The sequence below is a fragment of the Dictyostelium discoideum genome, assembly GCF_000004695.1.
Source record: "Dictyostelium discoideum AX4 chromosome 4 chromosome, whole genome shotgun sequence".
Taxonomy (NCBI): Eukaryota; Evosea; class Eumycetozoa; order Dictyosteliales; family Dictyosteliaceae; genus Dictyostelium; species Dictyostelium discoideum.
Window position 1 is genome coordinate 1,927,005 of NC_007090.3, and position 17,064 is coordinate 1,944,068.

The 17,064-nt window shown below is 26.7% G+C and overlaps 6 protein-coding genes across 6 annotated transcripts in view; 2 read left to right on the forward strand and 4 right to left on the reverse strand.

Moving 5' to 3' along the window:
• gefA (Ras guanine nucleotide exchange factor) overlaps positions 1-1,735 on the forward strand; it is a gene marked incomplete at both ends in the record, with an annotated part of 1,948 nt that extends 213 nt beyond the window's left edge. The window contains one exon of the mRNA XM_633508.1: positions 34-1,735. Coding sequence (XP_638600.1) covers positions 34-1,735 — 1,702 coding nt within the window. The remainder of the gene's footprint in view (positions 1-33) is intronic.
• A 260-nt stretch (positions 1,736-1,995) lies between these two features.
• On the forward strand, positions 1,996-5,337 carry DDB_G0284387 (hypothetical protein; the record flags this gene model as incomplete). The annotated part of the gene is made up of 2 exons (XM_633509.1): positions 1,996-2,374; positions 2,486-5,337. 2 exons carry the CDS (start codon positions 1,996-1,998, stop codon positions 5,335-5,337), a joined length of 3,231 nt encoding a protein of 1,076 aa, XP_638601.1.
• A 103-nt stretch (positions 5,338-5,440) lies between these two features.
• On the reverse strand, positions 5,441-8,465 carry fia (actin domain-containing protein; the record flags this gene model as incomplete). Its single annotated transcript, XM_633510.1, has 3 exons — positions 5,441-8,012; positions 8,104-8,340; positions 8,440-8,465. The coding sequence occupies 3 exons, from the start codon at positions 8,463-8,465 to the stop codon at positions 5,441-5,443; spliced, it is 2,835 nt and encodes a 944-aa protein (XP_638602.1).
• Positions 8,466-8,981: 516 nt separating this feature from the next.
• On the reverse strand, positions 8,982-11,047 carry DDB_G0284391 (glycoside hydrolase family 47 protein; the record flags this gene model as incomplete). Its single annotated transcript, XM_633511.1, has 3 exons — positions 8,982-9,232; positions 9,440-10,313; positions 10,412-11,047. 3 exons carry the CDS (start codon positions 11,045-11,047, stop codon positions 8,982-8,984), a joined length of 1,761 nt encoding a protein of 586 aa, XP_638603.1.
• Positions 11,048-12,157: 1,110 nt separating this feature from the next.
• DDB_G0284393 (glycoside hydrolase family 47 protein) lies at positions 12,158-13,853 on the reverse strand (the record flags this gene model as incomplete). Its single annotated transcript, XM_633512.1, has 3 exons — positions 12,158-12,303; positions 12,375-13,257; positions 13,350-13,853. The coding sequence occupies 3 exons, from the start codon at positions 13,851-13,853 to the stop codon at positions 12,158-12,160; spliced, it is 1,533 nt and encodes a 510-aa protein (XP_638604.1).
• Positions 13,854-15,012: 1,159 nt separating this feature from the next.
• DDB_G0284395 (glycoside hydrolase family 47 protein) lies at positions 15,013-16,828 on the reverse strand (the record flags this gene model as incomplete). The annotated part of the gene is made up of 3 exons (XM_633513.1): positions 15,013-15,263; positions 15,373-16,255; positions 16,349-16,828. 3 exons carry the CDS (start codon positions 16,826-16,828, stop codon positions 15,013-15,015), a joined length of 1,614 nt encoding a protein of 537 aa, XP_638605.1.
• Between the last annotated feature and the right edge of the window lie 236 nt (positions 16,829-17,064).

Sequence of the window (17,064 nt, forward strand, 5' to 3'; positions counted from 1 at the left end):
AAAAAAAAAAAAAAAAAAAAAAAAAAAAAAAAGTGAAAGAATTTATCCAATAAATAGAGCAATTCAATTTGGTAAACAATTTCATCCAGGTAAAGCAGAAGTTAAACAAAAATTGGATAAAACAGCGATAATACAATTAATATTACAACATTTATCAACCAAAGGATTGAAACAAACCAAACAAACCTTGGAGAAGGAAGCAAGAACCACTACACCGATAGTAGAGGGATTAAATGAGAGTAGATTGGTTACATACATTAGAAATGCATTAAAGGATACAGATAGGATCTATGATTTATCGATGGAACATACAGAGTATAGTAAAGAGGAGAGACAATCAAAGATAACGGAACGAGAGGAACTACTATTTCAAATGGATTTATTGGAGGATGAAGACGAAGATGACGGAGTCAACATATGGGATGAACCAACAGAGAATATCATCACAGAGAAAGTACACACCACAGAATACGATATAAATAAAAGCAAAGAGAATAAAGATGATCAAGACGATGAAGTGGTTAAATTTGCATCATTGAATAAATTGGTGGAACATTTAACACACGACTCAAAGCATGATTTACAATTCTTAAAAACCTTTTTAATGACCTATCAATCGTTTTGCACACCAGAGAAGTTGATGTCAAAACTCCAACAACGTTACAACTGTCCATCGGGTCATGACGAGATGGCCACTAGAAACATCCAAATTAGGGTCATCAATGTGTTGAAAGGTTGGGTGGACAATTATTACTCGGATTTCGATGATAAATTAATTGCAATGTTACGTACATTCATCGACCAAATTCAAATTAAATTCCCCGCACCTGCAAGTGCCGTCAATAAATCCCTAACAAAGATGGTGGAGAAACTCTCACCAGTGAACGATAGCAAACACATTTTCAATGAGAAAACACCCGAACCAATGGTACCAAAGAATATCTTCTCCAATAATCTCTCAATATATGATATCGATGAGGAGGAGATCGCAAGACAATTGACTTTAATCGAATTTGAAATCTATAGAAACATTAAACCACCCGAACTCTTAAATCAATCTTGGAATAAAACAAAACTAAAATCACGTGCTCCAAACGTTTTAAAGATGATCGATCGTTTCAACTCCGTTTCAATGTGGGTGGCCACAATGATCATTCAAACCACAAAAGTTAAAGCACGTGCTCGTATGATGACTCGTTTCATAAAGATCGCAGATCATTTGAAAAATTTAAATAATTACAATTCCCTTATGGCAATCATCGCTGGTCTTAACTTTTCCTCGGTTTATCGTCTAAAGTATACTCGTGAAGAGTTATCCGCTCAAACTATGCGTACCTATTCCGATTTAGAAAAGATTATGAACTCTGAAGGTTCCTTTAAAACCTACAGAACTCGTCTTCAAAATGTTCCTCCAATGTTACCTTATTTGGGTGTTCATCTAACCGATCTCACTTTTATCGATGAAAATCCAAATAATTTCGTCACTGACGTTGGTGGTAAACAGGTTAGTCTAATCAATTTCACAAAGAGAACCCTAGTTTTTAAAATCATCTCTTTGATTCAAGAAACTCAAGTCGTACCTTACAATCTTCAACCAGTTCATCAAATTCAAGAGTTTTTATTAAATATTAGAAGTGATCTCAAAGCTCATACTCTCGATCAATATCAACAAGAATTATATAGAGAATCACTTAAAAGAGAACCAAAGAAAGCTCAAAGATCTGATGTTCTTTAAAAAAAAAAAAAAAAAAAAAAAAAAACACATAAAAACAAAAAAAAAAAAAACCAATAAATAAAAATTATACAAAAAAAAAGAAATAAAATAAAATAAAATGTTTTCAAAGATTTTTTTTTGGATCTTTTGCCAAAAAAAAACAAAAAAAAAAAAAAAAAAACTTTTTTCTTGAAATTTGTACAAACATTAATTCCAAAGCAACTGCACACAAACAGATTATTTTTTTATTTTAGAAAAAAAAAAAAAAAAAAAAAAAAAAAATGAAGATTTTTATAAGAGGTAAAGGTTATTATATGGGATTGGAAGAAAAGATAGAGTTAAATGTTGAACCAATAGATACAATACTAAAATGTAGAGAATATACTGGTGGTAATAAAACATTTTTCGATAGGGAAGGTAGATTATTAGGTTTATATGAGCAGTTTCAAAGTAGTGGTTTAAAAGAAGGTGATACAATTGACATTTGTTCATTTCCATTAGAGATTGCTTTTCTAACTTTTATATTACAAATACTTCAAGTTAAAGGAAATAATCATTTAGAAATAAATAGACTTAGAACAAAATTATTCAATAAAACTATTGATAATAAAATATATTCATCTCAATTAGATAAAATGAAACATTTATTTAATGATAGAGGTAATTTTCTTATAAAAAAACAAAAAAAAAAAAAAAGAAAGAATCATATTTTATTTTAAAAATACAATTAATTAATAATTAAATATATATATCATTTTATAAAAATAAAAGTGCCAAATGATATTTTAGAAAATGTATATTCAGATTATATTAAATATGATAGTATAGATAGGGATCCACTTCACCACTTTATAAAAAGAGTTTTTAATGTTAATAAAAATAACAAACAAATTTTAGCTTCACCGAAATTAATTTCTCAAAAAGATGTTATAGATTTAGATAATAATAATAAAAATAAAAATAACAACAACAACAACAACAACAACAACAACAACAACAACAACAACAACAACAACAACAACAACAACAACAACAACAATAATAATAATACTAATAGTAATGCAGGTTCAAACTCAATAACGGATGAAGAAGATGATCTAACTCAACCAGAGGGTGACCCTATTTTATTATTAGAGTCCAGCAATACTATACAAACAGAACAAACAGAACAAATACAACAACAATTAATGAAACCAATGGAGGATATCACATTTGAGGTTATATTGGATGATGGAAAGAAATTTATATCACACAATAAAGAGCTTTTGGATAAATTAAAAAAGATTGAGGAATTAAATTGGACTTTAGCAAGGATAGTATCTGCTAAAGTTACTATATTACCAAAAACTGTAATTTTAAGTAATAACATTAGTAGTAGTAATAGTAATAACAATAATAATAATAATAATAATAATAATAATAATAATAATAATAATAATAATAATAATAATAATAATAATAATGCACAAACATCTCCAAACCTAAAACAACAAATATCACCAACTAAAACAACAACAACGACAACTAATACAACATCCACAACAATAAATAAAATAAATACACCAACTAAAGATATTTCTTGTTTAAATATATCCACACCAAAAACAACATATAATATAAATAATACACCACCATCAGCTTTATCAATAAATAGCGCAAATTCGATAAGTTCAGTAAATTCAGTAAATTCAGTAAATTCATCATTTAATTACAACATTGAAGGTGTTGATGACGAATCAACAGATTTGGAAGATAATGATCAAGTATTTACTGATACAGAAGAAGATGAAAATGATCGTTATAAGGTTAATAATAATTTAGAAAATTCATTTAAACGTGAGCTTACAGAAGTTATTAGATGTGATACTGATGATTTTGAAGTTTATAAGAGATCTAAAAATGGTGATGATGTGGTTATATCTTCTCAAAGCTATACTTATAATTCAGCATCACAACCATTACCAACAACAAATGAATTGACAACACCACAAATATCACCAAATAGTTCAACTTCAATGGTACCCGCCACCACCACCACCACCACCACCACCACCACTAATACTACAACAACAAAAACAACAACATCTCAATTAACACCAACTAAAAAGAATTCATTACCAATTTTAAATTTTGATAATAATATACCAATTAATGGTGATATTAGAAAAGCTATTGAATCAAATAATGAAAATAAAATAAAAGAGAAAAAATATAAACCAACATTTCAAGGACAACCAGTTTCATTTTTATTGGCTCTATATGAATTACGCGCAACACAAGATACTCATTTCAATTTAGAAGATGTAAAAGCAGAGGCACAGAAATTTACAGATGTTGAAGTTCGTAACCGTGATAGAAAAGGTGATAATGCATTTCGTAATGCATTATCTATGTTATCTCAATTAATCTCTAGAAAATTAATTAATTTCGTTAGGGAGGAAGATTTATATTTGACTAAAGAAGGTTGGGATTTTACAAAACCAATTTATCCATATATGCAAGATTTTAAAGAATTTACAATGATAAATAAAACAAAAATGGATTTGGCTCAAGATAAAGTAATGATTCTCGTTGATAGTTGTGAAAATTTCAAATCCGATATATTAAGAAATCTTCGTGAGAAAGGAATTTTTTGTATGGAGATGTCTTTACCTTCTAGTGATTTCTTATTTGTGAAATATAAAGAGGGATTTCAGGATGACATAAAGAATTTGGAGTTTTATCCATACTTGTTTGAAAGAAAGACTTGGAGTGATTTCAATTCATCAAGAAAGGATACTAGAAATATTCGTCAAAAATCAAAAATGAAATCTTATGATAAAATTAAAAAATCATTTTATATCATCGAAGGTGATGAAATATTACAAACTAATTTACCAATGGATACATTGAAATGTCATTTGGATCAATATACACTAATGGAAGGTTTTACAATAATTAGATCACAATCACTTATCGATACATGTACCCAACTTGCAATCGTTGCAAAATTATTATCTGACGACCCACATTTATCAACTAGGGATCAAGATTCTATGTGTAATCTATTGGAATTTAGAAATCAAGTTTTAAATTCAAGAGGTGGTAATACAAAAGAATCTTATGACCAATTTCAAGATGAAACTAGATCCGTTATAATTTCAAATTCAAATATGGGTGAAATGATTAGAGTTTCAATTTCTAAAGAACAATTTAAAGAGTACATATTATCACCACTCTATAGAGAAACTGTTAAATCCAAATTGGATGATTTTTACAATGAAAGGAAATTATTACTCTTTGAATCATATGAATCATTAAGAAAAGAAATTTATTCTCATCATAATCTTTTATTTAAAGGTTTTTTAACTTCCGTTGAAAAAGGTTTAGATATTAGTAATATTGGTTATCGTTCAGAGAATTTATTACTTTCCGATTACATTGATAATCAAACTATAAGTTATAATCTACTTCATATTTTATTAACATTTGATTTTCAAACAATTACACATTTTAATCAAGCAACATTATCAAATATCAGAAGTACTTCAACTTTAAATTCAATTGTTCAAAGTTGTTTAGATTTTCCAAATCCATCAACAACTGTTTATAATAAATTAATTGCAAAACCAGTTGGTAAATAAATATGTATAGGAAATTAAATTATTGTACATTTATTTATGTAAATAAAAAAAAAAAAGATTATTATAATTTATATTTTAAAATATTATTTATTATTTTATTTATTTAAAAACATTTTCTATGAACAATTCCTCTACCAACTTCATCATATTCTTGTTTTGTAATCCATTGATCCGAAAAAGTTTTAAGATCACCTAAAACCGAACCACCACACCAAACACTAATATCACGATTTGGTGGTGCATTAATTTTAATTTGGACTTGAGGATTTGAAACTAAAAGTTCCATTTCTTTTTGTAAACGTTTTTCAAAACCTGTTGCCATTGTTGAACCACCAGAAACTACAATATTTTTATAGAGATCACGACGAATATCAATATCACAAGAGGTGATAGTTTCATTTAAGAGGTGATGAATACCATTTTGATCTTTACCTAGTACTGAAGGGTCAAAGAAAGCTTCATAACAACGGAATCTTTCTTTACCAATGGTTAAAACTTGTTTATCGGGCATCGTATAATCCTTGAGTATATTATTATCCTCTGGAGCATTCATAGAGGCATAGAAATCTTGAGAGACAAATGAAGTTTTCTCTTTGATATCACGTACGATTTCTCTTTCGGCGGTTGTAGTGAAAGCATAACCTCTTTCAGTGAGTAAACGCATTAAATACTCTGTGATATCACGACCACCGATATCGATTCTTTTAATTGCATGTGGAATAGAATAACCTTCATAGATTGGCACGGTATGACAAACACCATCACCACAATCCAATACGGTACCAGTGGTACGACCAGATGCATACAAAGAGAGAACGGCTTGAATTGCTATATAAACTGCAGGAGTATTGAAATATTCAAACATTGTTTCGACCATTCTTTCTCTGTTCGCTTTTGGATTAAGTGGTGGTTCAGTTAATAAAACTGGATGTTTTGAAGCATCGACACGAAGTTCATTTGTGAATGTATATTCCCAAAGTGCTTCCATATCATTCCAATTGGTGATGATACCATGTTCAATTGGGTATTTAATATTGAGAATACCACGTTTAGCTTGAGCTTCATCACCAATGTATTTATCTTTACCCATACCATGCATAACTGAATTGAACATTGGATAACCAATGATCGATGGGAAAACACATCTTGGAGCATCTTCACCAGCAAATCCTGCTTTAACCATACCACTACCATTATCGATAACCAATGTTTTTTCAGTGATTTTTTGAAAGAATTCAGCACGTGAACTTTTGGCTTTAATTGATTCTTGATATTTTGCAAATGATGGTGGTTCTGGAATATTTGCTGCTTTGGCATCTGCATAGTTTTCAATGACAGCGGTCGATTTAACTGGTGGATTAAATGATAGATCAGAGGTTTGTTTCCAAAGTTTATCCATTTCATCCTCTTCAGACTCGGTTGAAGCAACTTGTTGTTGTAATGGTACATTAATGATTGAAGGGAATTTTGGTGGAGCTTTCTCTTTCTCTAAAATAAAGAATGTCCAAGCTTCAGAACGAATTGGTTGATTTTCATAATAAACCATAACACCATAACCACCAGCAACCGTTGGAGTATAGGTAGCAGTGAAAGTACCATCATTGTTATTCTTTATATCACCATGAATTTGAATTCCAGGTGGACCCTGTACAAATACATAAAATCTTTGACCTGGTGGCAATTTTCCAGCCTCGATTGGATTACCTTTACTAGTACGAGCAACAATTGTAAATGTTGATAAAACACCAGGAGAACCAGTTTCTAAACCAGGTCCATATGCTTCACATTTCAATGGATCGACTAAATCTAAAGCACCAACGGAAATAGTTGGTGCTTCATCAATGTTTGATATATGTGGTTGTTGATCACCAATTGGTGTATTTTGTAAATAGATAGCAATTGCATAACCACCAGCTTTTGGTGGTGTATAAGTTACATTGTAAGTACCATTTTGTTGATCGACAACTTTTCCATATAATTGATCACCATATTGACCTTGAATTAAAACATTAAATGTTTCACCACCTTTTGTATGTTTATTACCTTTGGCATCATATGCCTGTATTATAAAACTACATTCTCTACCAACAATACCTTTCTTTAAACCATCACCACTAACTTTACATTGTGATGCTTCAGCAATACCAATACTTGGGATATTATTAATATTTGGAAATTCTAATTTAGTTGTGGTGGTGGTGGTTGAAGTAGTACTTATATTTGATGTTGGTGGTGATGGAAATTGATCAATAGTTGCAGTCGATTCTTTTGGTACTGATGGGAAATCCATTAATAAATCATCATTACCACCGCCACCACTACCATTTGATGGTGCAGATGGAAATTGTTCAGCTAAAGAAGTTAAAGTGAAATCAGGAATACTTTGTTGTAAATCAACTAAAGGTGGTAATGCTGGAGTATCCCAGGCTACATTATGTTTCTTTGCAATATTACTAAGATAATAGTTTACCAATGATTCTTCAGGTGGTTTATTTGATAATCTATGTACAATCTTTGGATTGATACAACAACAATCTATACATTCCTCTGGGAATTTTTTACCAAATTTTTCAATTAATCTCTTTCTAATCTTATATAATTCAACTTGTTTATCTAAATATGGTGATGCAAATATAATACTACAACATGCTTCTTTTAAATCTGGTGGGCATACCCTTTTTTTTTAATTTATAAAATAAATTTAAATTAATTAGTTTTGGAAATATTAAGAGTGAGTGGAGTGGTGTTATCATTAATATTGCTTACTTTACACCTTCAATTCCTCTAATTCTATTTGCTAAAGTTTCACAATAAATAATTAAAATACCTAAAACTTCAGTGTGATAATCTTCATTAATAACTGAAACCGTTCTAACTCTTGCTTGTTCTTCTTTACCTAATTGTAATAATTCTGCAATCTCTTTTTTATGAACATTACTTTGTTCAAAATTTTTATTTTTATGTAATACCAATCTACTATTTGCTAATTTGAGTAACATACTCCTATTATTTATATAAATAAAATAATCAATTATAATTATAATTAATATATTATTAATATTTTCTTTGAATGGATACTAAATATCAAATGAGTATACAAACATATTAGGAATTGAAAATCCTGTCATTTGAGTTTTTTATTTTTTATATATATATATATACAAAATGTTATATTAACAAATTATAATTAATTTAACATCCAAATTTGTAGTTTATTAAAAAAAAAAAAAAAAAAAAATTAAAAAAAAAAAAAAAAAAAAAAAAAATGAAAAAAAAGGATTTAATTTGTTCTAAAAATTCAAAAATTAAAAAAATTTAAATTAAAATAAATAAAATTTCAAATTACTTGAAAATTTAATAAACACCTCAGTGCATGTAACCCTAACTTTCTGTTTCTGGCGAATTGTTTAATTGATTTCTATTAAATATTTATTTTAATATGAAATCAAAAAATGATTTTTTTAATTTTTTTTTTAAATATTTCATTGTTGTTTATTTTTTTTTTTTTTATTTTACAAAAAAAAAAAATTGAGTAAAACCTTTCATCAAAAATTAATATATAAATAAATTAATATTCATTTAATTTAAAAAATCTAAATCCATTTTTTTTTTTTTTTTTTTTTTTTAATCTGTCCACAACTCATTTATTTTTTTGGAATCAAAATTGGATGAGCTTCAGTATTGAAAATATATTTATCTAATGGAATAACTGACGAAGGTTGGAATGATAAATAAAGATATTTTAAAGTTTCTGACATAAAGAAACTTTCTTGAGTATCATCCAAAGATTTTCTATCATCAACATTTTTAAGACCATTATAACCATTTTCATGTCTACAAACATCTTCAATTGCTTTAAAGATTTTCCATGACCATTCTTGATATTTAGTATTACCTAAAAAAAAAAAAAAAAAGGTATTAGTACTACTACAACTACAACCACTACCACTACAACTACAACAACTACTACTACTACTACTACTACTACAACCACTACCACTACAACTACAACCACTACCACTACAACTACAACAACTTCTACTATTACTACTACTACTACCTTACTACTACTTCTACTAAAATTATAATTAATTAAACATACCTGTTAAACGATATAAAATGAATAATGATTCAACAGTTTCAGGACGTAAAATATAACAACTTAAAGTACCAGGACCATTCCAACTAATATTACCAGAATTTGGATCGACACGGAATGATTCGGGAGCTAAACCAGATGGTGAAGTTAAATAAGTTTTTACGCAAGTTTTAGTTATCATTTCACCAACTTCCATATACTTAGCAGACTTTTTATCATCTTGAGTAATATTTGCAGCGGCAGCTAATGCAAACATGCCGCCAGCGAAACAAGCTAAATGTTCTTGAATGTTGGTTAGAGAGTTATGATCCATGGCTGAAAGGTAACCATCACCTTTTGGGGAAACTTTGTACAAATGTTCAATGATAGAATCGGCAGATTCAACAAATAGACGTCTATAGATTTCGTCTTCACCATTTGTATAAATCCACATCTTTAAGAGATATTCATAATAGGAATCACCTAAACCACCAATTGTAATAAAACTACCACAGAAACCATTTGCGTCTTGATTTACAAAAACTGGTAATAGACCTGGAATTTTTGGTTTCAATTTGGATAGAGCATCAATCACTCTATCAGAGTATTCCTTATACTTTGGATCACCTGATATTCTTGAAAGTTCATTAAATTCTAAAAATAATGTAGATACTGCTGATAAAATTACACAACCACTTGGATATGACTTTCCATGAGTTGCTAATCTAATTTGTGATGCTGGGAATGGATTTTTAGTGTCTTCTGGGAATGCATATAATAATAAATCACCAATCTCTACTGCTTTCTCTAAATACATTTCATCATTTGTTAATCCATACATTGTTACATGTGATCCTAAAACTCTAATAATCGTTTCAAATACTGAAACTGCCATTCCCTTTTTTTTTTTAAAAAAAATAAAAATAAATTAAAATAAAATAAAAATTAATAAACATAAACCTTGAAACCATAAATATATATCTATTATAAACATACAGTATTTTTAGATTGTTTTAATTCATTGGCAACCCAATCTCTACCTTCTTTATATTCTTTATCTAAATTCATAATTTTAAGAGTATCTAAAGAATCAATAATTGTTAGACCAAGACCAAACCATTCTTTATGACTTTTTGTTAATGGTCTTAATTCATCTCGACCCCATGCAAATTCTCTATATTTTTCCCAGGCATGTTTCATTGCTCCTCTAACTTGTTCTGATCTTTTAATATTTAATTTTTCATTTTGATAATATACTTCATCAATTTTATTATATGGATTTTCTGTTTTCTTATAATCATAATTATTATTATTATTATTATTATTATTATTATTATTATTATTATTATTATTATTGTTATTATTATTATTATTATTATTATTATTATTATTATTATTATTATTATTATTATTATTATTATTATTATTATTATTATTATTATTATTATTATTATTATTATTATTGGTATTATTATTATTGGTATTAACTTTTTTTTGATTTACATTTTTCCATTTATCAGGAATTCTATGAGCATCGATTTTATTTGTTCCTTCAAAACTTAAAATAGTAGATATACCAATAAGGAAAGCTACAATTACAATTGCAAGAAACAGTTTGATTTTTGTGTTCATTTTTTTTTTTTTTTTTTATTGTAATAACAATAAAAATGTAATTATTGTGTTAAAAAAAAAATAAAAGGGGAGGGGTACTAAAAAAGGGGAAAAAAAACCGTGGCTTAAACTGAAGGCACCAAGTTCGCAAAAAAAAAAAAAAAAATTTGCAAAAATAATTTTTTATTTTTAAGAAAGAAAGTTAATATCTTCAGTTTCTGGATCACAACAAATATTGTGGGCTATTAATAATTTATTATATTTTCTCTTCGCTATTACTATTGTTTGGTTTATTTATTTGTTTATTTTTTTTTCAATTTTTGTTTGACCAAAAAAAAATAAAAAAAATAAAAAAAATAAAAAATAAAAAAAGATATTTTTTAATTTGGTTTTGAAGGTAAATATTGAACAGAAGCAACAAAATCCTCATCGATTAAATTCATTTGGGTTGGTGAAATGAAAGAATGGGTGTTGTTTTAAACGAATCCAAAAATCTCAATGTAAATTTGGTTATTTGATGATTTATAACTCCATCCTTCCAGTTTCATCAACTTCTCCGTTCTATCTATTAATACATCTTTATTACCTGTAATTGAATAATTAGTGTTTTGCTTTTATCCAACTTTTGGATAAAAGGTGTTTTTTTTGTATATCCATCTCCAACCTTATCTTTTTCACAAATATCCAATTTTTTTAAAATAAATATCCATAGTTTTTTTTTTTATATTGAGATTGTTGAAATAAAAAAAAAAATCATAAAAAAAAAAATAAAATAAAAAAAAATAAAAAAAAATAAAAAAAAAAAACGTTTTTTGAAAAAAATTAAATTTTTTATTGTTGTTTATTTATTTATTTTTTTTTTATTATAAAAAAAAAAAAAAAAATTTAGAAAAACCTTTCATCAAAAATTAATATATAAATAAATTAATATTTATTTAATTTAAAAAATCTAAATCTAAATCCTTTTTTTTTTTTTTTTTTTTTTTTTTTTTTTTTTTTTTTTTTTATCATCTATCCACAACTCATTTATTTTTTTGGAATTAAAATTGGATGAGCTTCAGTATTGAAAATATATTTATCTAATGGAATAACTGACGAAGGTTGGAATGATAAATAAAGATATTTTAAAGTTTATGACATAAAGAAACTTTCTTGAGTATCATCCAAAGATTTTCTATCATCAACATTTTTAAGACCATTATAACCATTTTCATGTCTACAAACATCTTCAATTGCTTCAAAGATTTTCCATGACCATTCTTGATATTTAATATCACCTACAAAAAAAAAGATATTAATATACTACTAATTTACAATTATTACTAAAATTATAATTAATTAAACATACCTGTTAAACGATATAAAATGAATAATGATTCAACAGTTTCAGGACGTAAAATATACCAACTATATGTACCATGAACATTCCAACTAATATTACCAGAATCTGGATCGACACGGAATGATTCAGGAGCTAAACCAGATGGTGAAGTTAAATAAGTTTTTACGCAAGTTTTAGTTATCATTTCACCAACTTCCATATACTTAGCAGACTTTTTATCATCTTGAGTAATATTTGCAGCGGCAGCTAATGCAAACATACCACCAGCGAAACAAGCTAAATGTTCTTGAATGTTGGTTAGAGAGTTATGATCCATGGCTGAAAGGTAACCATCACCTTTTGGGGAAACTTTGTACAAATGTTCAATGATAGAATCAGCAGATTCAACAAATAGACGTCTATAGATTTCGTCTTCACCATTTGTATAAATCCACATCTTTAAGAGATATTCATAATAGGAATCACCTAAACCACCAATTGTAATAAAACTACCACAGAAACCATTTGCGTCTTGATTTACAAAAACTGGAAATAGACCTGGAATGTTTGGTTTCAATTTGGAGAGAGCATCAATCACTCTATCAGAGTATTCCTTATACTTTGGATCACCTGATATTCTTGAAAGTTCATTAAATTCTAAAAATAATGTAGATACTTCTGATAAAATTACACAACCGCCAGTCCAACCTGGATATGTCTTTCCATGAGTTGCTAATCTAATTTGTGATGCTGGGAATGGATTTTTAGTGTCTTTTGGGAATGCATATAATAATAAATCACCAATCTCTACTGCTTTCTCTAAATACATTTCATCATTTGTTAATCCATACATTGTTACATGTGATCCTAAAACTCTAATAATCGTTTCAAATACTGAAACTGCCATTCCCTTTTTTTTTTTTTTTTAAAAAAATTAAAATAAAATAAAAATTAATAAACATAAACCTTAAAACCATAAATATAAATCTAATATAAACATACAGTATTTTTAGATTGTTTTAATACATTAGCAACCCAATCTCTACCTTCTTTATATTCTTTATCTAAATTCATAATTTTAAGAGTATCTAAAGAATCAATAATTGTTAGACCAAGACCAAACCATTCTTTATGACTTTTTGTTAATGGTCTTAATTCATCTTGACCCCATGCAAATTCTTTATATTTTTCCCATGCATGTTTCATTGCTCCTCTAACTTGTTCTGATCTTTTAATATTTAATTTTTCATTTTGATAATATACTTCATCAATTTTATTATATGGATTTCCTGTTTCAATTGTATTATTAATATTATTATTATTAATATTATTATTATTATTATTATTATTGTTTGTATTATCTTTTTTTTGAATTACATTTTTCCATTTTTCAGGAATTGTATGAGCATCGATTTTATTTGTTCCTTCAAAACTAAAAATCGTAGATATACCAATAAGGAAAGCTACAATTACAATTGCAAGAAACAGTTTGATTTTTGTGTCCATTCTTATTTTTTTTTTTTTTTTATTGTAAAAACAATAAAAATGTAATAATTGTGTTAAAAAAAAAAAAATATAAATAAAAAAAAATTAAATTTCAAGCAAAAAATAAAAGGGGTTGTCTAAAACGAAAATTTATTTAAGTTTCTAAAATGGTTGATACTTTTTGAACCTAAAAACCATGGTTAAAACTGAAGGCACCAGGTTGGATAAACATAAAATATTTTACTTTCAAAAAACAAAAGCTACCAAATTCGCAAAAAAAATTTTTTTTGGAAAATAGTTTTATTTTTAAGAAAGAAAGTTAATATTTTCAGTTTCTGGATCACAACAAATATTGTGGGATATTAATAATTTTTTATTTTCTCTTTGCTATTACTATTGCTTGGTTTAAAAAAAATAAAAAAAAAAGATATTTTTTAATTTGGTTTTGAAGGTAAATATTGAACCGAAGCATGATTCCAATCATAAGCAACTAAATCTTCATCGATTAAATTCACCTTAACGTTTTCCCCTTTTTTTTCCACCTTAACGTTTTCCCCTTTTTTTTTTCACCCCCACCCCCCTTTTTTTTTAACACCATATCAAATTTCGCAGTCCCCTACATTTTATTAATTTTTTCACCTTTACCCCTTTTTTTTTAACATTATTTTATAATAATTTCCACATTATGATATTTTTATTTTCTAGTTTCAGGTATAAAAAAAAAAACAAAAAAAAGGGGAATGAATAAAGAAAAAGCAATTTTTTTTTGTTTACACACAAAAGTAGTGGGTTTATTTTTTAAAAAAAGTGAAAATTAATTTTTTTTTTTTACTCTTTATAAAATTACTAAAAATGTGGAAATTTCAACATTAATTGTTTATTTATTTATTTTTTTTTTTTTTTTTTTTTTTTTTTTTTTTTTTCACTTAAAAAATCTTATTTTCTCCACACACAAATTTTTTTTTCCACCTAAAATTTTTTTTTATACCAGATTTAAATGATATTTTTTTATTTTTTATTTTTTTTAATTTAAAAATTTTATTGTTGTTTATAAAAATAAATTCAGTAAAACCTCATCAAAAATTAATATAAAAAAAATTAATATTTATTTAATTTAAAAAATTTAAATCTAAAACTTTTTTTTTTTTTTTTTTTTTTTTTTTATCGGTCCACAACTTATTTATTTCTTTGGAATCAAAATTGGATGAGCTTCAGTATTGAAAATATATTTATCTAATGGAATAACTGACGAAGGTTGGAATGATAAATAAAGATATTTTAAAGTTTCCGCCATAAAGAAACTTTCTTGAGTATCATCCAAAGATTTTCTATCATCAACATTTTTAAGACCATTATAACCATTTTCATGTCTACAAACATCTTCAATTGCTTCAAAGATTTTCCATGACCATTCTTGATATTTAATATCCCCTAAAAAAAAAAAAAAAAAAAAAAAAAAAAAAAAAAAAAAAAAAAAAAAAAAAAATTAATATACCACTAATTTACTATTATTACTAAAATTATAATTAATTAAACATACCTGTTAAACGATATAAAATGAATAATGATTCAACAGTTTCAGGACGTAAAATATAAAAACTATATGTACCATGAACATTCCAACTAATATTACCAGAATTTGGATCGACACGGAATGATTCGGGAGCTAAACCAGATGGTGAAGTTAAATAAGTTTTTACGCAAGTTTTAGTTATCATTTCACCAACTTCCATATACTTAGCAGACTTTTTATCATCTTGAGTAATATTTGCAGCGGCAGCTAATGCAAACATGCCGCCAGCGAAACAAGCTAAATGTTCTTGAATGTTGGTTAGAGAGTTATGATCCATGGCTGAAAGGTAACCATCACCTTTTGGGGAAACTTTGTACAAATGTTCAATGATAGAATCAGCAGATTCAACAAATAGACGTCTATAGATTTCGTCTTCACCATTTGTATAAATCCACATCTTTAAGAGATATTCATAATAGGAATCACCTAAACCACCAATTGTAATAAAACTACCACAGAAACCATTTGCGTCTTGATTTACAAAAACTGGAAATAGACCTGGTATGCTTGTTTTCATTTTGGATAGAGCATCAATCACTCTATCAGAGTATTCCTTATACTTTGGATCACCTGATATTCTTGAAAGTTCATTAAATTCTAAAAATAATGTAGATACTTCTGATAAAATTACACAACCGCCAGTCCAACCTGGATATGACTTTCCATGAGTTGCTAATCTAATATTTGATGATGGGAATGGTTTTTTAGTGTCTTCTGGGAATGCATATAATAATAAATCACCAATCTCTACTGCTTTCTCTAAATACATTTCATCATTTGTTAATCCATACATTGTTACATGTGATCCTAAAACTCTAATAATCGTTTCAAATACTGAAACCGTCATTCCCTTTTTTTTTTAAAAAAAAAAAAAATAAATTAAAATAAAATAAAAATTAAAAAACATAAACAATAAAACCATATATATATATCTATTACATACAGTATTTTTAGATTGTTTTAATACATTAGCAACCCAATCTCTACCTTCTTTATATTCTTTATCTAAATTCATAATTTTAAGAGTATCTAAAGAATCAATAATTGTTAGACCAAGACCAAACCATTCTTTATGACTTTTTGTTAATGGTCTTAATTCATCTTGACCCCATGAAAATTCTTTATATTTTTCCCATGCATGTTTCATTGCTCCTCTAACTTGTTCTGATCTTTTAATATTTAATTTTTCATTTTGATAATATACTTCATCAATTTTATTAAATGGATTTCCTGTTTTCTTATAATTTTTATTATTATTATTATTATAATTATTATTATTATTATTTTGAATTACAATTTTCCATTTATCAGGAAATCTTTGGGCATCGATTTTATTTCTTCCATCAAAACTCAAAATAGTAAATATACTAATAAGGTAAGCTACAATTGCAATTGCAAGGAACAGTTTGATTTTTGGGTTCATTCTTTTTTTTTTAAGGGTAATAAAAATAAAAATGTAATTATTGTGTTAAAATAAAAATAAAAATAAAAAATTTTAAGCAAAAAGTAAAAGGGATTGTCTACAACGAAAATTTATTTAACTTTCATAAATTATTGATTTTTTTTGAAACCTCGAAAAAAACGTGGCTTAAACTGAAATCACCACGTGGGCTTAAAATATATTTTTCTTTCAAATAAAAAATGTAAATTTGGGTATTT